The sequence below is a fragment of the Balaenoptera borealis genome (genome assembly GCF_965194805.1).
Source record: "Balaenoptera borealis genome assembly, chromosome: 12".
NCBI lineage: Eukaryota > Metazoa > Chordata > Mammalia > Artiodactyla > Balaenopteridae > Balaenoptera > Balaenoptera borealis.
In genome coordinates, this window is record NC_138869.1 from 89152946 (window position 1) to 89176749 (window position 23804).

General features: G+C 39.3%; 1 protein-coding gene across 8 annotated transcripts in view; it reads right to left on the bottom strand.

The window, feature by feature from the left end:
- Nucleotides 1–23804, bottom strand: part of CARMIL1 (capping protein regulator and myosin 1 linker 1) — a 319172-nt gene that overhangs the window by 145269 nt on the left and 150099 nt on the right. For all 8 annotated transcript variants that reach the window (XM_082346317.1, XM_082346318.1, XM_082346316.1 and 5 more), the window contains 2 exons: nt 5656–5731; nt 145–233 (listed from right to left, as the gene is read on the bottom strand). In XM_082346317.1, coding sequence (XP_082202443.1) covers nt 145–233; nt 5656–5731 — 165 coding nt within the window. The remainder of the gene's footprint in view (nt 1–144; nt 234–5655; nt 5732–23804) is intronic.

Genomic DNA, 23804 nt, shown 5'->3' on the forward strand with positions numbered 1-23804 from the left:
AGGGACTTTTTTTAAGGAGGGAATACACTAACTATACTCTATATGTGAGTAGCCTAACGTTTTTCCTCAAAACTATATATTAATTTTAGAGGAAATGGCAAAATGTTTTAAAGCAACACATTCACGTATTCAGGAAATACTCACGTTCTAAGTCCAGCATTTTCCAACACCAGTTCTTCCAGTCGATTGGACCTACTCACCACCCTCAAGATCTGTTCGCAGACATCAGTGGACTATAACAGAAGATATTCTTTGACCAAGTCATAAGCCTAAAAATAATCTCACTTCACTATCATAAATCTATGCAGATGCAAAGTTTTAGTTAAATAAATCATTCATTCAACAAACTATGACTCAACATCTACTACTACACACCCCCATGATGAAGGTCCTGGGAATACAACGTAGAGGACAAAGTCTCTGCCTTCAAGACTGTACCCTCCGGAAGGCAATCAGACAAGAAGGAAATACACAATTATGATAGAAAAATAGAAATAGAAAAATAGAAAGGCCATTTTTGGTAGTGCTATGGGCATACAGAGGCGTATCTCACCCAATCCTGGGAAAACCAAAAGGAATTCCCAAGAAAGTGATATCCAAAATAACAAACTAAAGACTGAGTGGTAGCAACAATGGTGATGGTGATGAGGAGGAGGCTCTCTTTTACTGAGCTAAGCCCTTTACGTGTATTTCATGATAAAACTGTTAATTAAGTATTATTATTCCCTTTTTGTAGATAAGAAAATTAGATTAAAGATGTCATGTACTTTAAAAGGGAGGCTGAATAACCACTTGATAATCGTTAGGTATTACGATGTTCCTACTAGTAATCTCTAAACTAGGGTAAGGTAATAAGAAAGACTTCAGTAATTAATGGTCTCATGTTAATAAACCTCATGTTTACAAAAATTATGTAGTTGTAAACTTACATCTGTCAAAATATTTTAAATTCTTATGATATAATGTTAAACGAAAATGCATAATTAAAATAAAATGTTTTATAAAGATTACAACAATTGAAATAGGTAAGGTATGTAGCAAAAGTCTTGAGGGGACTATGAAAAATGAAGAGCTGTGCCCTAGTAGAATTGTGCATAATTTTTTCTTTTAAATTTTTATTTATTAATGTTTTATATTTACTTATATCCTGCCTTATTCCAAAAGTAATTTAAGGTGGCTCCTGACCTTAAAATTATTTGGATATTAAAAAGTGATATTTAAATGTCATTATAATCTAGGGTCTATTTAAATCCTTTATATTATTTTAAAAAGAGAGAGAGAGAGAAATCATTTTCTGTGTCATGCATACAAATGTCAAAGCAGTTTCTTTTCTTAAAATACCACATAAAAATATTATAGTTCTTTGATTTATCAGATCATAAATACCCAACTGGATTAACCATTATGGGAACAGTATAAAATATAGCAAAAGTTCTCCAGTCAAGTAGACTTTAGAAAAACTGACTTGGAAAAACTACCAAGTTACCCAGCATTTAAGGCTGTTATAATTCTTCTGTGCTGCTTGATCCCGCTGGGTCTATAACGTTGCTTTCACACTATTCCTGGGCTTTTCTAATGTGTCCCACAGATTGAAGAGGGGAGAGGAAAATTAATTCCAAGTGACCCAATGCCTGCAATTTATATTATGCTGACAGTGGTGATTTTCAAAATGGTGACCCCTTATCAGTATAATTCTTCGCCTTACAATATACAACCGGAGGAACTGATCTTATTCTGTGTCGTCATGATAAAAAGTGATTACTCAGACATGTTTTTGCGAAGATTATTCTAATTTCCAGAAACAATCCATGGTATCATTACCGTTCCAGGGCTACCTCAGAGCATCCAGAAAAGTAATTTACCAAAGCCAAGACGTGAAGCAGGGCTTTCATTTACCCATTGGGCATAATTACTGTAATAAAAGTTTTTATTTTAAATGTATGAAAAGTGTGTCCAACTTTTCTTTAAGATGCCAGTAGGGTAGAGGTGTAATAAGTCGTTCATGATTACATTAATTTTGCTACTTTTTATTAAGTGCCAACTACATGAAAAGCATTATTTGCTACACCAAAGAATATAAAGTGATGGACATTTTAAAGAGATACACACACAAACCTAGATAACAAGTAAATGTTACCATTACGTTGTCTTCCCCAAATGTCTACTTCATGTTCAGCACTACATTTACAGATTTAGGGGAAATTTTTTTTAACAAATTAATACAATGACTCTCTAAGAGCTTGTATTTATTTAAAAATCAAATGTAGGACTTCCCTGGTGGTGCAGTGGTTAAGAATCCGCTTGCCAATGCAGGGGACACGGGTTCAAGCCGTGGTCCAGGAAGATCCCACATGCTGCAAAGCAACTAAGCCCATGCACCACAACTACTAAGCCTGAACTCTATAGAGTCCACGAGCCACAACTACTGAGCCCACGCACCACAACTACTGAAGCCCGCATGCCTAGAGCCCATGCTGTGCAACAAGAGAAGTCACTGCAATGAGAAACCCACGCACCGCAACTAAGAATAGCCCCATTCGCCTCAACTAGAGAAAGCCCGTGCGCAGCAATGAAGACCCAACGCAGCCAAAAAAATAAATAAAATAAATTTTTTTTTAAAAATCAACTTTTAAAAAAAATTTAAAAATAAAAATAAAATGTACAGTATAAAAACTAGAAGAATCACTATAAAATAACAAATGAACTAATCCAAAATAAAACAAATATGAAAATTTGGAACTAAGAGGAACCACATACATTATCCAGCCCAACCATATTTTAAAAGATTTAAAAAGACCCAATGATGCTCACTGATTTGCCTAAATTCTAAACCTGAGAGCACTGAGCAAGACCTCAATTCTACTGCTAATTTAATGAGTCCAGAATCTTGGTCCTAATTGCATATTCAGCATATCTTCAAAAAAAAATCCCTCTATCCCTCCTCCATTTAAATTTAGGATCCTGACTGCTAACTGGCTTCATAAGATCAGCATAAAGCATGTGTCATATTTTTCCTGTGGTGCCTTAAGCTCAGGAGACTTCTACTGAGCAAGCAGCAGTCTTAACAACCCAGCGAACTAACAACTCAGAGAATTCATATAACTTGAGAGGAGGTTACTTCTTTTTACACTTCATGTTTTAAGAAATTCACAGAAGGTGTAATGCCTTCCTTTGCCTCAAATAGACCAGGTGTTAGAAAATGTTCTGAGATTGCATACTGTAGAAGCCATCAAAGGGGAAAGTTTCATTTCTTTTTTTTTTTCTCTTTTTGGCTGTGTTGGGTCTTCATTGCTGCGTGCGGGCTTTCTCTAGTTGCGGCGAGCAGGGGCTACTCTTCGTTGCAGTGTGCAGGCTTCTTATTGCAATGGCTTTTCTTGTTGTGGAGCACGGGCTCTAGGTGCACAGGCTTCAGTAGTTGCAGCACGCGGGCTCAATAGTTGTGGCTCATGGGCTCTAGAGCGCAGGCTCAGTAGTTGTGGCACACGAGCTTAGTTGCTCTGCGGCATGTGGGATCTTCCCGGACCAGGGCTCGAACCCATGTCCCCTGCATGGGCAGGTGGATTCTTAACCACTGCGCCACCAGGGAAGTCTCTATCATTTCTTTTTAACTTTGAGTAACAAACATGGAAGAATTGCTAGTATTCTTTTTGAAAACTTGCAGAGAGATAGCCCAAAGACCATTTTTCATTTTTAAATACCAAATATTAAAAATATGCACATTTGAATTTTTATGTTTAAATCTCAGTTAATAGATAAGCAGTGAGGGCAATCCTCAAATCCTGTCACTCCACTTCCTGCCATCCCGGGACACCCAAGAAAGCATACGAACACTTACATGCTTTGTCTGGCCAAGACTGAAATAATTAGGTGCATGCTTTCTTCCCTAAACATCTAAGGCAGTTAAAAGGAGATACTGCCTGGGAGGAATAATGACAGAACGGCAGCACCGGTGGCCTGGTACTAATGATTTGGGACAACTTCCAAAAATGGGATATCCACAACCCCATAGCTCTCTTGTGCCCCATTTTGAAAATCATGGGCTTAGGTGAATGTCTGAATGAACCAGGAAAACTGACTTGGTAGCAAAACATTGTTCTCTCTGATCCTACAATCCCTGGGCTAATCTACTTCTCATTCCTCAAAATGGCTCCCCTCACGCACCTGGAATCTCTGCTAGTTCAGTCCTGCAAATGGTCCCCATCCCTGCAAATAGCAATGAGAGGCTTCTGTTCCCAGGTCTCCCATCACGGCTGTCTGTTTGTTCCGTGAGAGGTCACCATCCGTACCTCAATCATCACTGACCTCAGACACCACCACCACCCCCGGCCATGTAGCTGATACAGTTTCCATAATTCATGCTCCCCCATTTGTTCATTTCTCAGCCTCTTTGCTAATCTGACTGTGACACACCTATAATACGTTAGGCATTGTTAGAATTTCTATACACGTTATTTACTCATCTCAATAACCTGCAAAATAGTTATATTGCTATGTCCATTCATTCATTCAACAAACTCATTTGACATCTATTTATTAAACCAATTTTTACTGTGTAGCTATTGAGCCACAGATTCTGATAAGACATGAGCTCCAACTAGCTCACAATAATAGGGACGCAGGAAACAGAGGCCCTGGAAGGTCAAGTAATATATCTAAGGTCACACAGCCTTGTAATAAGAGTCAGAATCTGAAACCCAGATTTCTGGGTTTCCAAGCCCACACTCTTTTTGTCTACCGCATTGGCTCTAAATAATCCCCAAATGAGTTCTGCCCATGCTCATACCTATAACGCCTTAAGTCACTCACACGCCAGGCAAGTTCAGAGAACCAGCAGGCTGGCCGCCAGCAAATCTCAACCCTCCACTTTCAATAGATCCATGTCTCAATCCAAATCCTATCTCTTCGCTTGTAAAATCTTATACCCCCAGTTTGTATGACCTCTGAAAGTTGGAGGCTTGAATGTAAGAGTCTCCAATAAAACAACATCTAAATTATCTTCTGTGCTAAAATGAAGCAGCAGAAACCTAACTCATGGATAAGCATCTGTCCATATGGCTGCTTTGAATTTTGCAAAAAAAAAAAACCAACAGAGCATCTTATTTCCAATAGTAAAACAGACCAAAACTTTGGCTCCCCCATGCCTTATGAAAACTAACGGATTTCACTTTGATTTCATTTTGCTTACATATAAATCTGCCCCAAAACTCATCTAGAAAATTAATGTTAACTATCATAATTCAACCAGACCAACTCTACCTTAGTAACGTTTTCCTAAATTCTCAGGAAGGGAAGCTTTGTGGAGATGGAATGCAAGATAGGAACATAAAACCTGCTATCTGCAGCTGTGCAAATGTAACTTTAATAGTCTTTGCCGACAGAATGAGTGTGTACTGAAGGCTCCACTAAATGTGTCTTCCTGTTCATCATCTAAAATTGCCTGACGCAGCTGAAAACATGAGGAAGTACTTCTCTGAAGCATCTCACATTACAAACTTTATAAAATGTTCTGCAGATCATTTACAAGAAAATATCCCCCTAAGAAATAACATGTATGCAGCTCACCAGTGTGGTAGAAAAACAAATGTGTGTTGTGTTTTTATATAATTATCAGGTTTTGAAATTCAGCAAAGCTAAGCAACATCTTCAATTACTTACCAGTTTTAGATCCTTAGAGGACAGCTTAGTGAACCACTGATTGTATTCCAGAGCAGCAATGATAGGTATTAGGTCCCTAGAAGCAGAAATAACAAAATACATGAAAGTGCTCTTACAGTAGCCATATTGGCGCTTGACTTTTTAAATCCATGACATCCCAGTTTACCTGTTAATTTCTATTATTTATAAGCACAACATTCAGCTATATCTATTTTGACCCCTAGACAACAATTAAATTCTCTAGGACAGATCTTCAGGATGATATAAGCAGAATTCCTAAAAGTTGAAGGTAAATTATCTCTAGGGACTCTGATTCCTATTTCCAAAGAAAAAGAGAGGTTGGTAGCAGTGTTTGTTTGAAGAACCTCCTTACTCTAAGAGAAATCATACGTCTAATTCCATACTAACAGGTCCTATTTCTTTAGACTGCTCCTTCATAAATTCTTTCACCATCAAGTATATCATATGCTCTCTAGCTAGGGGAGTTTATACGGCAAGCAAGGACAGTATCTAGCCTGATAATAAGTTACATCGGATGGGATCCCCAATGCTTATTGGCAAGCATCCCACAACCATTTGGTACCTTGCTTGCAGTTCTTAGTACTGATTATACACATGAGATGGCCCAGGTGTTTTTTTTGTCTTATGCTTCATACAAGTTCTTCAGCCATAGAGTGAAGCTATTTGTATCAGAGATCTGCCACCACACTATTTTTCCAGCCCCTAACTCATGCTCAAGCCAAAAAGCAGACAATTCACTACTCACCAAACATATGCAATTTCACAATCAGAGTTATCTTTTACTAGCGGGGAAGAAGGGTGGGGGGAAGGAATAGTTAGGGAGTTTGGGACTGACATGTACACACTGCTATATTTAAAATGGATAACCAACAAGGGCCTACTGTATAGCCCAGGGAACTCTGTTCAGTATTATGCAACAACCTAAATGGGAAAATGTATAACTGAACCACTTTGCTCTACACCTGAAACTATCACAACATTGTTAATCAACTATGCTCCAGTATAAAATTAAAAGTTAAAAAAAAAATTAAAAGTAAAAGAAAAGCTGTGTTCAGCTACGAAAATCCATGTATCTTTCAATGCCTATATCATAATCCTCTCCTCTATAAGTTCCCCCAGGTCACCTCAACCAGCACAGTATTTACACCTCTACTTAGCATTTATTTTATTCTGTTTTATAGTATAGTTTGATGCTTAAACATCTATTCCTTATCACCCCAGGTTGTAAGTTCTTTGAAAACAACATCCCTGTTTATTTCAGTTTTGTGGCTTCAGGGAGGCCATATCAGTTTTACCCTCAGGGCATGACAATCAGCAAATGAACAAATTTTTACTGAAATAGAAATGAAAGGCAGAAGGTGGAAAGAGAACTGAAAATCACTATTATTTCAAGCTTCAAGGTACCAGGCCCCATGCTAGGCACTTTACATTTAAATCTCAAACAACAGCTCATTTAAATCTCAAAACAACCCTAGGAGGTATTATTGTTTACATTTTACAGATGAAGAAATAGATACTCAGAGAAATATAGTGAAACTAGGCCAAAGGGACAGGACTACAGTCGGAAGCCAGCCTCTGAAGCATGTGTGTGCAGTTTCATCAGATTTGCTTTAAAAAGTGAAATGAGCACCCACAGGTGTTAGAGAAAATGCCAAGGAATTAGTCTTAGTCATGTGGTTCCACATGCCATCTTTTCCACCAAAAAGCCTCTTTATTAACTTTGCTAAGTTTTAGATTAAAAAAAGAAGTTTCAGATTAAAAACCAAAAACAACAACTCTTCCCATAGTTGTTTTAGGGTCTCCACTCTCTCATCTCTCTCCACCGACCAAGGGCTCAAAACAAGTCCCAGCATTTCTCCCTGACGTCTAATGACAGTTGCAGCTTCTCTGGGAGTGAATTCCACCTTGTAATACAGGGCCCCCCAAGCCCACGGTATCTGAGAGTCCTCGCCTGTACTTCCCCATTCAGGAACTATGGCAAATCATTCTCATCTCATCTCCTTGTGTGGATTTAATGTCAAGTAGTGACTACACTTCAGAACCTCTTTATTGTGTATTTTGTTCTGTCACTTGATGTGACTTGAAGTACAGCTGGCTTTTGTCATAATGAATTCATTTCCAGGAGTTGAAGGGCACATCATGAATAGAACCAGGTTTCACATTAATGCAGTGGGTAGGACAGCATTATCTCTGTATATGACATGCAAAAACCTTGAAAATAATATTCTGGTACACTAAAAGTCAAACCTAACACTTAATGACACCAGAAATGTTTGGAGTACAATATTAAATTTTAAAAATATACAGCATTACAGGTGTATACTTGTGTGATCAGAGCCAATGAGTGTAACTGGTAAAAAACTACATATAAAATGATAGATATAAATGCTCACAAATACAGACACTGTGTTTTTTTTTTTTTAAGAAGAAAAATATAGCAAAATGTTACGAGAATACCTTGCCTGGGTGGTAGCATTAAAGATGATATGAATATTTTTCTAACAGAATTTTTATACTATATTTTAAAATTTATCTATAATGATCCATATTCATAATCTAAAAGAATCATACAATTAAATGTTCTATGGATGGTGTAAATAAAATTTTATTATAGAAAAAATGTCCATGAAGATGATGGAGACTCGTGCATGCTGGCATGGTCTGCCCACCGTGTTTCTCTAAATTATGTTAATGCCTAGGCTTTTTAATGTTAAAAATAAATTAGAAAAGGACAAACATATACCGTAATTCATTCAATAAACATTTATTTAGTAACTGCTAAGTCCTAGGTAGGGACATTAGGGTCTGAGGGTTAAGTGATGAGTAAGGGCAGCTCTCCAGCGGTGGAGAAAGACCCCTCCTCTGCTACCTGCAGCACCATGGGAGACACGCTGCAAAGGGAGCATGTTCAAAGTGCCCTAAGAACACAGGAGGACATAAGCACTTCATCCTGGAGCAAATGGGGAAGGGTCCACAAGCCTTGAGAGATAGGAAGGGGCCAACCAGGCAGGGAAAAGGCAAGAGAGTATTTCAGATAATTAGGAAGAGCATGTGCAAAGGCATGGGAACTCGAAAGTGACCAGCAACTCCATCCATTCACAAATCCAGCGAGTGCCACCCACTATGCATGAATCGCTGGGTTGAGGCAACAATGAACACAGCAAGATAGCCCCTCCCCTTGTGATACTAACCGCCCAGCACAGCCTAGCAGAAGGCTCAGAAAATAAAAGCAACTCTAATGGAGCGAAATAGTCCCTCTGGCACAGGGGGATATGAAGTATTACTGTGCAAATAAGAGAGATGTTAATCACGAAAAAGCAGTCACAAAAGATTCTTACGGGAAGTTAGTGAGCCTTCTAGATGAGACACATCGCCATCCCAGAAGAAATGGTCAACAGAGTAATGTATGGCTTAGTCAAAGAGTTTTTATATCTGACGCCAAAAGCAAAGAAAAAAAACATTGATCCACTGGACTTTATCAAAGTCAAAAACTCTTGCTCAGCAACAGATGCTGTTGAGAGAAGGGTAAGACAACCATATTCTGGGAGAAAATATTTGCAAATCCCAGTTCTGACAAAGGACTTGGTATACAAAATGTATAAAGAACTCTCAGAAGTCAGTAATAAGAAACAACTAACTCAATTTTTTTCAAATGAGCAGAAAGATATAAACAGACACTTCATCAAAGAAAATATACTGAAGGCAAATAAGTACATGAAAGATTTTCAAAATTATTAGCCATTAGAGAAATGCAATTTAAAGCCAAAATAAGATGCCACTACAAACCTACTGAATTGCTTAAACAAAAAAAAAGTGACAATATCAAGTGCTGACCAGGATACAAAGCGACTGAAACCTCATACACTGCTGATGGGAATGCAAATGGCACACTCAAGGTAGACAACAGTATGACAGTGGCTTATTAAGTTTTATGTACATTTACCACGATCCAGCAACCTCAATTCTGGGTATTCACCCAAGAGAAAGAAAAACTTTTATTTACACAAAAACTTACATACTGGGTTGGCCAAAAAGTTCCTTTGAGTTTTTCCATAACATGTTACAGAAAAACCCAAACGAACTTTCTGGCCAACCCAATAGTATTGTTGATAACAGCTGTATTCATAATTGTCAAAAACTGGAAACAACACAGAGGTAGATGTCGTCCAGTGATGCTGAGTGACACCAGGTTAGAAAAGGTAATCATATGGCTGCTGCTTAGCCCATTCTCCCTGTGTCTGTCTCCCTCTTCCTCTGATTTGGCCCCCCTTAAACAGAAAATACACAAGACACTCCATAACTAATTTCATTTCTGAGAGTTCATTTTCCGGGACGGCTTTCTCAGAACACGGTTATCAGTGAGCACATAAGCAAATCTTGGATAAATACTCAATTTGCATTCACGTGCGTCTCCCAACCGCTGTGCTGATGCCACCTAACTGCAGAGAACTCCCTGCGCTTCCCTGACGGGGGTCTGTGTCACCCAGCAACAATCCTTGCCCATGTTTTCACTAAGTGCTGCTTATATTACATAATGATTATATTACACAAAGTAGAAAGCTTTCCAAACACCCGTGCTAGTCATCTTGACTGATTTTCTCATGGTGGGAAGTGGTTAACAGCTTTTTGCCATCAGTTCATGGCATTTATTGCATATCCCACTATGTTTTGCTTTGACTTCCTAACTGACTCTTCATTACCATGTGACTTCCGATCTGAAGTTAGCCTTGAAGAGTTACAGCCGTTGAGGGAAGCCTCTCCCGAGTCTTGGCAACCTCACAACACAGTATTCTCATGTATGTTCTCATGTGACACTTCTACCAGTTCCTTAAAATGGGAGCAAAAACCTTTCAAGACTCCAAACGCTGAAAAGGAAGAGCCAGTGTGAATATCCTGGAGGGCCACATGGCAGGATTGTTTCTTATACTCTGCTGAACAGAGACAAGACAGTTCCTACCCCCTAACTTTTTACTGACGTAAACGTACTACATATAGAGTTGGTTTGTTTTTGTTGTTAGTCCAGCCTCTAGTTGGGGTTGGTAATAAAAGTTGGGATCCTTATTTCTCATTTCCGTTGACACCTTTGAATAATCCAAACTTTCCCTTAAAACTCAAAAGAACCAAGTTTTTCGCTTTTATCTTTCTAGAAGAAAATACCAGCATAAAACTGACAAGACAGAAGCAACATAGAAAAGACCATAAACTAGTCTCTGAAATATCTAAAATTTTCTGTAATGTAGGGATTTTGTAACTCTAATCCTTTTTCTTTCAATGAAGAAAACTGGTCACTTAATACAGTTGTTCATTTAAAAAGAGGGCAAATCTTGTAGGATATAAAAATAGCAAGTATTTACTTAAACATTTTTATGTACTAGCACGAAGTGTTTTAAATACATTAATCCATGTAGTCTTCACAGTAACTCCAGGAGGGAGGCACTGTCATTAACACCACTTTATAGATGGAGACCCACCCTCCTCTCCCAAGGCACAGAGAGGTTAGCGAGCTGCCCATGGTCACAAAGTTAGTCTGGACAGACAGGATTCAGACCCAGGCACTGTGACCTATGACCTGGTTGTCTCAACCACTGTGCTATCATCTCGCTAATGGGTCAGATGCTTTCCATATTGTCAAGAGTCTTCAACCTACTCTACAGGGGAATCCAGGGTGGCATATCCATGGGTTTTCAAATCAAAAATTTCAAACCCCTTTCATTACATCCAACCAACCACTTAGTTTCTAATTTGAAAGCCAACACTAAGATGTATTCTGAGGTGATTTCTCAAACGACTGTCCTCTTATCCCTTTGGACATCAAAAATAAACTAATATTTGGGGGCTATAAAAAGAAGTTAAAATGCAAAAACAAAGAAGTTGGCAAGCAATCTGGAGTCTAAATCACTTGCCAAATTCTTTGCCACTCTAGATTCTAGATATTCTATTGAATTAGAATTTCTCACCTGATCTTTCTGAGCTAGATGACATCATAAGAATTCAATTTTTCCAGTTATTATTTTGGGGCCAAATTTTCCTCCTTACTCCTTCGCCCCCACCCACCTCCTCCCTGAAACTGTAAAAACACTGTGACTTTCAAATAGTGTGAAATACTCCAGGACAGTGTTAACGAACAAAAATGACTGACAGATTGGAAGGATGTCTAGCAGGCCCCATAATCTACAATGCGAGAAAAGCACAAAGGTACAGAGTAATAATCCAATGAACAACATTGTGATTATCTGAGTGTGCCCACATACCACAGGATTGAAGAGTTCCCCCCAATAAATCTTACAAACATTTAAAGGCTCAAAGGAAGTGTTTCATGCAAGAACACAGAGTTTTGCCACTCTCCTGCTTTCTGTGTGCACACAATGAAATATGCTCTGTAGTAGAAAGGCTGGTAAAACTCAGAACCACAGCAGTCTCTTCCTGACATATTCATTTGACAGCCTTTCTGGGGATAATTTAGACTTTTCTCCTTTACATCTAGTTTGAAAATGGGAGTGGGAGACCTTTAAAATTTTTTAAATGTCATGGATACCAATCCTGCCTGATATTCTAATTTATATAGATGTATGTTGATGTTCAGGGACATCAACATATAAATGCAAACGTCTATATAAATGAGTTGATGAGTTGGACCACTCACCAACTCTGTGAAGGATATGACAACCTGAAACACTTCCCAGATGAGGACATGCCAGAGGCCTAAAGGGGTATTCTCTAAATTTTTTGATCGTTCACTCCTAACTGAAAAGTATTTTGAGCACACATCTCCCCCAAATCTGTGTGTTAATCTGTAAATTATATACATGTGCTACTATATTAATATATTAGGCTCAGTTAAAAAAAAAAAAATGCATACTCACACACATAAAATGGATAAGAAAAAAATAAGCATAAAACAAGTTCTACTGTTTTCTCCACATTCCTCGATATATCGTCACTTACTCTGTTCACCACACAGTCCATCTGACCAGGGCTGCAGACCACTGTTTTACAGAATTATTTATAGAAATTTAGGAATGGAAATAGAAGCTAATGCTTCTGATTCCACACTCCAAACAGCATTTCTTCTTTTTTAAATGAGAGCAGGAATAAAGAGAAGGAGCTTAGATTAGGAAAGAATTATACCAGTGTCTTCAGGACAACCTTGACAAACACTAATCCACACTCCAGACTCTTCCCTGAAAGCATCAGGCACATGAATGTCACCTTGATGAGTATGAAATATGACAACACAAAAACATGAGTCTGAAGGGGACGGACTGCTGGCTGGGCTCTCATGAGCCAAGTTTAAGCTCGATGATGCATGTCGCCGAGGCTTTAGAGGATGGAGAAGATTAGCTCCTCTTAAAAATCTTCAGGGAACAAGAAAAATCGATGTAGTTAAAGCTATATATTCTCTTCTCCTCGGCACCACTACCTCTAACCTCATCGTTCCCTGCCACTCCAAATTACAGTGTAATTACATTTTTAACATGTCAGCTCACAGGCCATTGAGAGATCCCATGAGAAATGTATAACAAAGCCTTCTTCAATCTGTGCCATCTTTTTGGCCCACTGATACCTAAACTAGAATAAATTTTAAGAATACACTTAAATAAAATTTTGGAAGCTATAAGTAATAACTGAATGGGCATTTTTCCAAGTACTTCTTAATTCCTATTCTCCTCCAGAGACTAGCTGGATGGATCCAGGATGATCGCTGTCATCCTCATACGTGAATGCTTATTCAGCAACAACAGGGTACCTGGCCCTACGTTTAATTCTGATAGAGCCATAATTCGTTAGTTAGAATCAATTAATTCATTAATCAGTTACAGCATTCAAGTTGCTTATAAATCTACCTTGAAGCTCCTGGGCAGACCCTAAGCGGTCTAGTGAGGTAGCAGAATATATAGGAACAGAGAGGCTGGTCTACAGTGAAGAGAGAATAGCATGCTGGATGACTCCTAAGAAGCCTCAATATGATGTATATGCTTCTCTATTTCTCAGTACATGAGGGTCTAAAGGTCATGTGATATAACATGTATCATACCACTGGGCATGTCTCTGAAGAAGAGCAGATCCCAGGCAAATCAGAGGGTGAGGACATTAGTAAGGTCTCTGTGATGAGAACAATGACAAGGGCACAGCCCTGTCCCTAGATCTGCACCTTCTTCTAAATCCGTCTCCTCTGTGCGATGATGGGGTCACACAGAGATTACTGTTTCTTCCATCTCTGCGCTCCAGATGATAAAGCTGCCAAAACCATGTTTGGTCCTCCCTGTTACTAGACCTGCAACATTAACATCAGTACCACACACACGACCCAGATCTCCCACTTTGTATCTGAGCTGGTCCTAGAAAACGGTAGTTACAAACCCTTGGGTGCAAAAAGACAATGAACTGGGCGAGTAAACTGAAAGAAACAGATGGACTTGCATAGGAATCCAGACAGGATTTAGCCCTGGATTGGAGTAGGTAACACAGAGCAAAATTGGGTGCCGTTACAGCAATAATTGCCAACTTGAGTATGGGGAAGAAAGTATTTGAGTAATCTGATAGACTCTTAACACATTATTGACTAGGGGATTTTTGCAGAAACTAACACCTGTGGCTGTTAATACATCTCTGGTCAAAAATGTGTTAAAAATTAATCCACTCAGCCTCCCAGGATTCTGATCTGGTATCTTAGAGCGGTTCAGTTTCCCTTGAAAAACCTTCACTCTGAGCCACTGGTTTGACTGCGGAGTATCAGGTCATATGGTGTGAACAAGACAGAGAGAGCCCAGCCCCCATGGAACTTCCATCCTGGGAGCACTAATGATTTCAAGGACCCTTAAGTCATCTACCTCTGATGACTAAATGCAATGGGGAGAAAGAATGGAATGAAAAATAAAGCTTTGAATGAGGGACAATCAGGAGAGCTTTCAGACTGACTATATGAAATGCGTACAGCTTTCTAGAAGGAAGTCTGCTGAAATGATCAGGTTCAGGGACGTCAACATATAAATGCATGCAGAATCTCATTTTAATTGTAAACAAAATTGCTTATTTGTATCTGAATTATGATCAAATAGAGATACATGGGAGCCAACTGCCACAGTGGGAAAATTCATCAGTACATATGAGAACTATTGCCCCTATTTTCTACCAAACTCCAGCTCAACACACGGCCCATTTAATCTCCCATCTTGCACCTCTAAATCCTCCGTTCTCTTCTCCCTAACTCATACCCAAATGAGAAAAATAAAAACATAGCGTGTTATAAAACCTCTCAAATGACCCCCATAACACTCAAATTCTGCCATTATGAATCCTTCCAAACTACTGTGCCATTTAAGTACAGACTGTTCCTTCATGGGTAAGCATGCTCATTCAAATATAGAGAAATGTTCAGCCAATATAATTTGTTGCAACTTGATTAGAAAAATACTATTAATACAGGCCACCTAACAGGACTGGGGGTAGCCTCTTTACACAGACGCTGGCTTCAATTTTAACAGTAAGAACCATGGGAAAAAATTAAATTCTCAAGAAGAGGAGATAAACTTTAAAGATTTGGGTTATTAAGATAGAGATCTGAGAAAAGCCAACTACTTAGGCATTAGCAGAAGAGATGACATCTAGAGCAGTGGTCCCCATTCTTATTAATCAAGCCCACTACAGTAAAAAAGTTTTCAGTACTCTAATTTTTTAACATTCAATTATATACTAAATAGATCATTGTCATTATTTATTATAAAACTAAGATAGAAATCTTAAAAGGAGTCAACAATAAAAATAAATAGAAGTTCTAATGTTTTTTGTAGCTCATCTTGCATTTTCCTTTGGTTACATACATCCCACATAAGAAGCCACTGATCTACAGCAAGAGTCAGCAAGCTACAGCCCACAACATACATATATTTTTCTTTTAACAATTCTTTTTAAGGATTTACTTATTATTTATTTATTTCTGGCTGCGTTGGGTCTCTTAGTAGCGGCACGTGGGATCTTCGTTGAAGCACACAGGCTCTTTGTTGCAGCACGCAGGCTTCCTCTCTAGTTGAGGCGCCTGTGGACTCAACAGCTGTGGCGCGCAGGCTTAGTTGCCCTGTGGCATGTGGGATCTTAGTTCTCTGACTAGGGATCGAACCCGTGTCCCCTGCATTTGAAGGCGAATTCTTTACCACTGGACCACCACGGAAGTCCCCACAACATATATTTTTGCAAATAAAGTTTCACTGAAACACAGTCATACTCATTCAGTTACATACTGTCTAGAAGTGCTTACAAGCTACAGCAGCAGTGATGCACAACTGTAACAGTGACTGTCTCATAAAGCCTGAGATATTTACTATCTGGCCCTTTAAAGAAAAGATTTCCAACTTCTGATCTAGAGTCTCAGGAATGAAAAAGTCCTTCTAGCCCTTAATGAAGTAAGAAAAGCAGATGACGATGACCCACCCCATTAATGTGGCGTTCACTGATGAAATAAAAATTCTCCAGCTAAGAAATCAGGAAAAATCTACTCATGGGAAAATTCTAAGTTTTGACAGAGTTTCTCAATTTTGGATAGTACTCTACATATTTCAAGTAACTGTATTTAGTAGCTTCTCTAGATGTAGTTTAATCACCAAATTAAGCACAGGGGATAAACTGGAAAGTTTAGCACTGATGCCACACATAATCTATTAACAGTGTAAAAATCATGAAGAGTATACGAAGGAAAGCTGGAGAAACACCTCAGGCTGCCCTACATGTCTTCACTCCTATAGACCAGCTGTTCTCCAAGTATGGTCCATGGACCCCTGGGGGACCCTGAGACTCACTTAGAGGTTCACAAGTTCAAAACAATTTTCATACTAATACTAAAACAAATTTGTCCTTTCTATCATGTTGACATTGCATGGATGGTGCAAAAGCAATGGTGGCGAAAACTGCTGGTGCCTTAGCACAAACCAAGGCAGTAGCATCAAACCGTGCTAGTCATCACTGTATTCTTTACCACCACACAAACAAACGACAATTTCATTTAAGAATGTCCTTGATGGGACTTCCCTGGTGGTCCAGGGGCTAAGACGCTGCGTTCCCAATGCAGGGGCCAGGGTTTGATCCCTGGTCAGGGAACTAGACCCCACATGCCACAATTAGGAGTTTGCATGCCACAACTAAAGATCCCACATGCCGCAACAGAAGATCCCACACATGGCAACAAAGATCCGGTGCAGTCAAAATAAATAAATAAATAAATAAATTTTTTTTTAAAGAGAAGAAAAAAGAAATCAAAGTGATCTGCCAGACTGGTGGAGTTTCAAGATGGCAGAAGAGTAAGACGCAGAGATCACCTTCCTCCCCAAAAATACATCAGAAATACATCTACGTGTGGAACAACTCTTACAGAACACCTACTAAACGCTGGCAGAAGACCTCAGACCTCCCAAAAAGCAAGAAACTCCCCACGTACCTGGGTAGGGTAAAAGAAAAAAGAAAAAACAGAGACAAAGAATAGGGACTTTTTTTAATCTTTCCTTGGGTACATGCCTGTGTTGGGTTAACAGTGTACTTAATAAATAATTTAGTGTTGAAAAAAAAAAAAAAAAAAAAGAATACGGACGGGACCTGCACCAGTGGGAGGGAGCTGTGAAGGAGGAAAGGTTTCCACACACTAGGAGCCCCTTCGCAGGCGGAGACTGCGGGTGGCGGAGGGGGGAGCTTCGGAGCCACGGAGGAGAGTGCAGCCACAGGGGTGCGGAGAGCAGAGTGCAGAGATCCCCGCACAGAGGATCAGTGCCGACCGGCACTCACCAGCCCGAGGGGCCTTTCTGCTCACCCGCCGGGGCGGGGGGTGCTTGGAGCTGAGGCTCGGCCTTCGGTCGGATCGCAGGGAGAGCACTGGGGTTGGCGGCGTGAACACAGCCTGAAGGGGTTAGTGCACCACAGCTAGCCGGGAGGGAGTCGGGGAAAAACTCTGCAGCTGCCGAACAGGCAAGAGACTTTTTCTTGCCTCTTTGTATCCTAGTGCGCGAGGAGAGGGGATTAAGAGCACTGCTTAAAGGAGCTCCAGAGACGGGCGCGAGCCGCGGCTATCAGCGCGGACCCCAGAGACGGGCATGAGACGGTAAGGCTGCTGCTGCCGCCACCAAGAAGCCCGTGTGCGAGCCCAGGTCTCTATCCACACCGCCCCTCCCGGAGCCTGTGCAGCGCGCCACGGCCAGGGTCCCGTGATCCAGGGACAACTTCCCCGGGAGAACGCACGGCACGCCTCACGCTGGTGCAACGTCACGCCGGCCTCTGCTGCCGCAGGCTCGCCCCGCATCCGTACCCTCCCTCCCCCCAGCCTGAGTGAGCCAGAGCCCCCGAAGCAGCTGCTCCTTTAACCACGTCCTGTGTGAGCGAAGAACAGATGCCCTCAGGCGACCCACACGCAGAGGCGTGTCCAAATCCAAAGCTGAATCCCGGGAGCTGTGCGAACAAAGAAGAGAAAGGGAAATTTCTCCCAGCAGCCTCAGAAGCAGCGCATTAAAGCTCCACAATCAACTTGATGTACCCTGCATCTGTGGAATACCTGAATAGACAACAAATCATCCCAAATTGAGGAGGTGGACTTTGGGAGCAACAATATATATATTTTTTCCCATTTTTCTCTTCTTGTGAGTGTGTGTGTGCATGCTTCTGTGTGTGATTTTGTCTGTATAGCTTTGATTTTACCATTTGTCCTAGGGTTCTGTCTGTCCGCTTTTTTTTTTTTTTTTACTTAAAAAAAATTTTTTTTCATAATAATTATTTTTTATTTTAATAACTTTATTTTATTTTATATTATTTTATCTTCTTCTTTCTTTCTTTCTTTCTTTTCTCCCTTTTATTCTGAGCCATGTGTAGGACAGGCTCTTGGTGCTCCAGCCAGACATCAGGGCTGTGCTACTGAGGTGGGAGAGCCAAGCTCAGGACACTGGTCCACAAGAGACCTCCCAACTCCACATAATATCAAACGGCAAAAATCTCGCAGGATCTCCATCTCAATGCCAAGACCCAGCTCCACTCAATGACCAGCAAGCTACAGTGCAGGACACCCTATCCCAAACAACTAGCAAGACAAGAACATGACCCCATCCATTAGCACAGAGGCAGCCTAAAATCATAATAAGGCCACAGACACCCCCAAACACACGACCAGACGTGGACCTGCCCACCAGAAAGACAAGATCCAGCCTCATCCACCAGAACACAGGCACTAGTCCCCTCCACCAAGAAGCCTACACAACCCACTGAACCAACCTTAGCCACTGGGGACAGACACCAAAAACAACGGAAACTACGAACCTGTAGCCTGCAAAAAGGAGACCCCAAACACAGTAAGTTAAGCAAAATGAGAAGACAGAGAAACACACAGCAGATGAAGGAGCAAGGTAAAAACCCACCAGACCTAACAAATGAAGAGGAAATAGGCAGTATACCTGAAAAAGAATTCAGAATAATGATAGTAAAGATGATCCAAAATCTTGGAAATAGAATGGAGAAAATACAAGAAACGTTTAACAAGGACCTAGAAGAACTAAAGAGCAAACAAACAATGATGCACAACACAATAAACGAAATTAACAATTCTCTAGAAGGGATCAATAGCAGAATAACTGAGGCAGAAGAACGAATAAGTGACCTGGAAGATAAAATAGTGGAAATAACTACTGCAGAGCAGAATAAAGAAAAAAGAATGAAAAGAATAGAGGACAGTCTCAGAGACCTCTGGGACAACATTAAACGCACCAACTTTCGAATTATAGGGGTAGCAGAAGAAGAAGAGAAGAAGAAAGGGACTGAGAAAATATTTGAGGAGATTATAGTTGAAAACTTCCCTAATATGGGAAACGAAACAGTTAATCAAGTCCAGGAAGCGCAGTGCGTCCCATACAGGATAAATCCAAGGAGAAACACGCCAAGACACATATTAATCCAACTATCAAAAATTAAACACAAAGAAAAAATATTAAAAGCAGCAAGGGAAAAACAACAAATAACATACGAGGGAATCCCCATAAGGTTAACAGCTGATCTTTCAGCAGAAATTCTGAAAGCCAGAAGGGAGTGGCAGGACATATTTAAAGTGATGAAAGGGAAAAACCTACAAGCAAGATTACTCTACCCAGCAAGGATCTCATTCAGATTTGTCGGAGAAATTCAAACCTTAACAGACAAGCAAAAGCTAAGAGAATTCAGCACCACCAAACCAGCTTTACAAAAAATGTTAAAGGAACTTCTCTAGGCAGGAAACAAAAGGGAAGGAAAAGACCTACAATAATAAACCCAAAACAATTAATAAAATGGTAATAGGAACATACATATCAATAATTACCTTAAATGGAAACGGATTAAATGCTCCAACCAAAAGACATAGACTGGCTGAATGGATAAAAAACAAGACCCGTATATATGCTGTCTACAAGAGACCCACTTCAGACCCAGGGACACATACAGACTGAAAGTGAGGGGATGGAAAAAGATATTCCATGCAAATGGAAATCAAAAGAAAGCTGGAGTAGCAATTCTCATATCAGACAAAATAGACTTTAAAACAAAGACTATTACAAGAGACAAAGAAGGACACTACATAATGATCAAGGGATCAATCCAAGAAGAAGATATTAACAATTGTAAATATTTATGCACCCAACATAGGAGCACCTCAATACATAAGGCAAAAACTAGCAGCCATAAAAGGGGAAATCGACAGTAACACAATCATAGTAGGGGACTTTAACACCTCACTTTCACCAATGGACAGATCATCCAAAATGAAAATAAATAAGGAAACACAAGCTTTAAATGATACATTAAACAAGATGGACTTAATTGATATTTATAGGACATTCCATCCAAACACAACAGAATACACATTCTTCTCAAGTGCTCATAGAACATTCTCCAGAATAGATCATATCTTGGGTCACAAATCAAGCCTTGGTAAATTTAAGAAAATTTAAATCATACCAAGTATGTTTCCAACCACAACACTATGAGACTAGATATCCATTACAGGAAAAAGATCTGTAAGAAATACAAACACATGGAGGCTAAACAACCCACTACTTAATAACCAAGAGATCACTGAAGAAATCAAAGAAGAAATCAAAAAATACCTAGAAACAAATGACAATGAAAACACGATGACCAAAACCTATGGGATGCAGCAAAAGCAGTTCTAAGAGGGAAGTTTATAGCTATACAAGCCTACCTTAAGAAACAAGAAACATCTCAAATAAACAACCTAACCTTACACCTAAAGCAATTAGAGAAAGAAGAATAAAAAAACCCCAAAATTAGCAGAAGGAAAGAAATCATAAAGATCAGATCAGAAATAAATGAAAAAGAAATCAAGGAAAGGATAGCAAAGATCAATAAAACTAAAAGCTGGTTCTTTGAGAAGATAAACAAAATTGATAAACCATTAGCCAGACTTATCAAGAAAAAAAGGGAGAAGACTCACATCAACAGAATTAGAAATAAAAAAGAAAAAGTAACAACTGACACTGCAGAAATACAAAGGATCATGAGAGATTATTACAAGCAACTATATGTCAATAAAATGGACAACCTAGAAGAAATGGACAAATTCTTAGAAATGCACAACCTTCTGAGACTGAACCAGGAAGAAATAGAAAATATGAACAGACCAATCACAAGCACTGAAATTGAAACTGTGATTAAAAATCTTCCAACAAACAAAAGCCCAGGACCAGATGGCTTCACAGGTGAATTCTATCAAACATTTAGAGAAGAGCTAACACCTATCCTTCTCAAACTCTTCCAAAATATAGCAGAGAGAGGAACACTCCCAAACTCATTCTACGAGGCCACCATCACTCTGATACCAAAACCAGACAAAGATGTCACAAAGAAAGAAAACTACAGGCCAATATCACTGATGAACATAGATGCAAAAATCCTCAAAATACTAGCAAACAGAATCCAACAGCACATTAAAAGGATCATACGTTATGATCAAGTGGCGTTTATCCCATGAATGCAAGGATTTTTCAGTATACACAAATCAATCAACGTGATACACCATATTAACAAATTGAAGGAGAAAAACCATATGATCATCTCAATAGATGCAGAGAAAGCTTTCGACAATATTCAACACCTATTTATGATTAAAACCCTCCAGAAAGTAGGCATAGAGGGAACTTTCCTCAGCAAAATAAAGGCCATATATGACAAACCCACAGCCAACATCATCCTCAATGGTGAAAAACTGAAACCATTTCCACTAAGATCAGGAACAAGACAAGGTTGTCCACTCTCACCACTATTATTCAACATAGTTTTGGAAGTTTTATCCACAGCAATCAGAGAAGAAAAAGAAATAAAAGGAATCCAAATCGTAAAAGAAGAAGTAAAGCTGTTACTGTTTGCAGATGACATGATACTATACATAGAGAATCCTAAAGATGCTACCAGAAAACTACTAGAGCTAATCAATGAATTTGGTAAAGTAGCAGGATACAAAATTAATGCACAGAAATCTCTTACATTCCTATACACTAATGATGAAAAATCTGTAAGTGAAATTAAGAAAACACTCCCATTTACCACTGCAACAAAAAGAATAAAATATCTAGGAATAAACCTACCTAAGGAGCCAAAAGACCTGTATGAAGAAATTGTAAGACACTGATGAAAGAAATTAAAGATGATACAAACAGATGGAGAGATATACCATGTTCTTGGATTGGAAGAATCAGCACTGTGAAAATGATTATACTACCCAAAGCAATCTACAGATTCAATGCAATCCCTATCAAACTACCAATGGCATTTTTCACAGAACTTGAACAAAAAATTTCACAATTTGTATGGAAACACAAAAGACCCCGAATAGCCAAAGCAATCTTGAAAAAGAAAAACAGAGCTTGAGGAATCAGGCTCCCTGGCTTCAGACTATACTACAAAGCTACAGTAATCAAGACAGTATGGTACTGGCACAAAAACAGAAATATAGATCAATGGAACAGGATAGAAAGCCCAGAGATAAACCCATGCACCTATGATCACCTTATTTTTGATAAAGGAGGCCTGACTATACAACGGAGAAAAGACAGCCTCTTCAATAAGTGGTGCTGGGAAAACTGGACAGCTACATGTAAAAGAATGAAATTAGAACACTCCCTAACACAATACACAAAATTAAACTCAAAATAGATTACAGACATAAATGTAAGGCCAGACACTATCAAACTCTTAGAGGAAAACATAGGCAGAACACTCTATGACATAAATCACAGCAAGATCCTTTTTGACCCACCTCCTAGAGAAATGGAACTACAAACAAAAATATATAAATGGGACCTAATGAAACTTAAAAGCTTTTGCACAGCAAAGGAAACCATAAACAAGACCAAAAGACAACCCTCAGAATGAGAGAAAATATTTGCAAATGAAGCAACTGACAAAGGATTAATCTCCAAAACATACAAGCAACTCATGCAGCTCAATATCAAAAAAACAAACAACCCAATCCAAAAATGGGCAGAAGACCTAAACAGACATTTCTCCAAAGAAGATATACAGATTGCCAACAAACACATGAAAGAATGCTCAATATCACTAATCATTAGAGAAATGCAAATCAAAACTACAATTAGATATCATCTCACACTGGTCAGAATGGCCATCATCAAAAAATCTACAAACAGTAAATACTGGAGAGGGTGCGGAGAAAAGGGAACCCTCTTGCACTGTTGGTGGGAATGTAAATTGATACAGCCACTATGGAGAACAGTATGGAGGTTCCTTAAAAAACTAAAAATAGAACTACCATACAACACAGCAATCCCACTACTGGGCATATACCCTGAGAAAACCATAATTCAAAAAGAGTCATGTACCACAATGTTCACTGCAGCTCTATTTACAATAGCCAGGGCATGGAAGCAACCTAAGTGTCCATCATCGGATGAATGGATAAAGAAGATGTGGTACATATATACAATGTAATATTACCCAGCCATAAAAAGGAACGAAACTGAGTTATTTGTAGTGAGGTGAATGGACCTAGAGACTGTCATACAGAGTGAAGCAAGTCAGAAAGAGAAAAACAAATACCGTATGCTAACACATATATATGGAATCTAAAAAAAAGAAAATGGTCAGAAGAACCTAGGGGC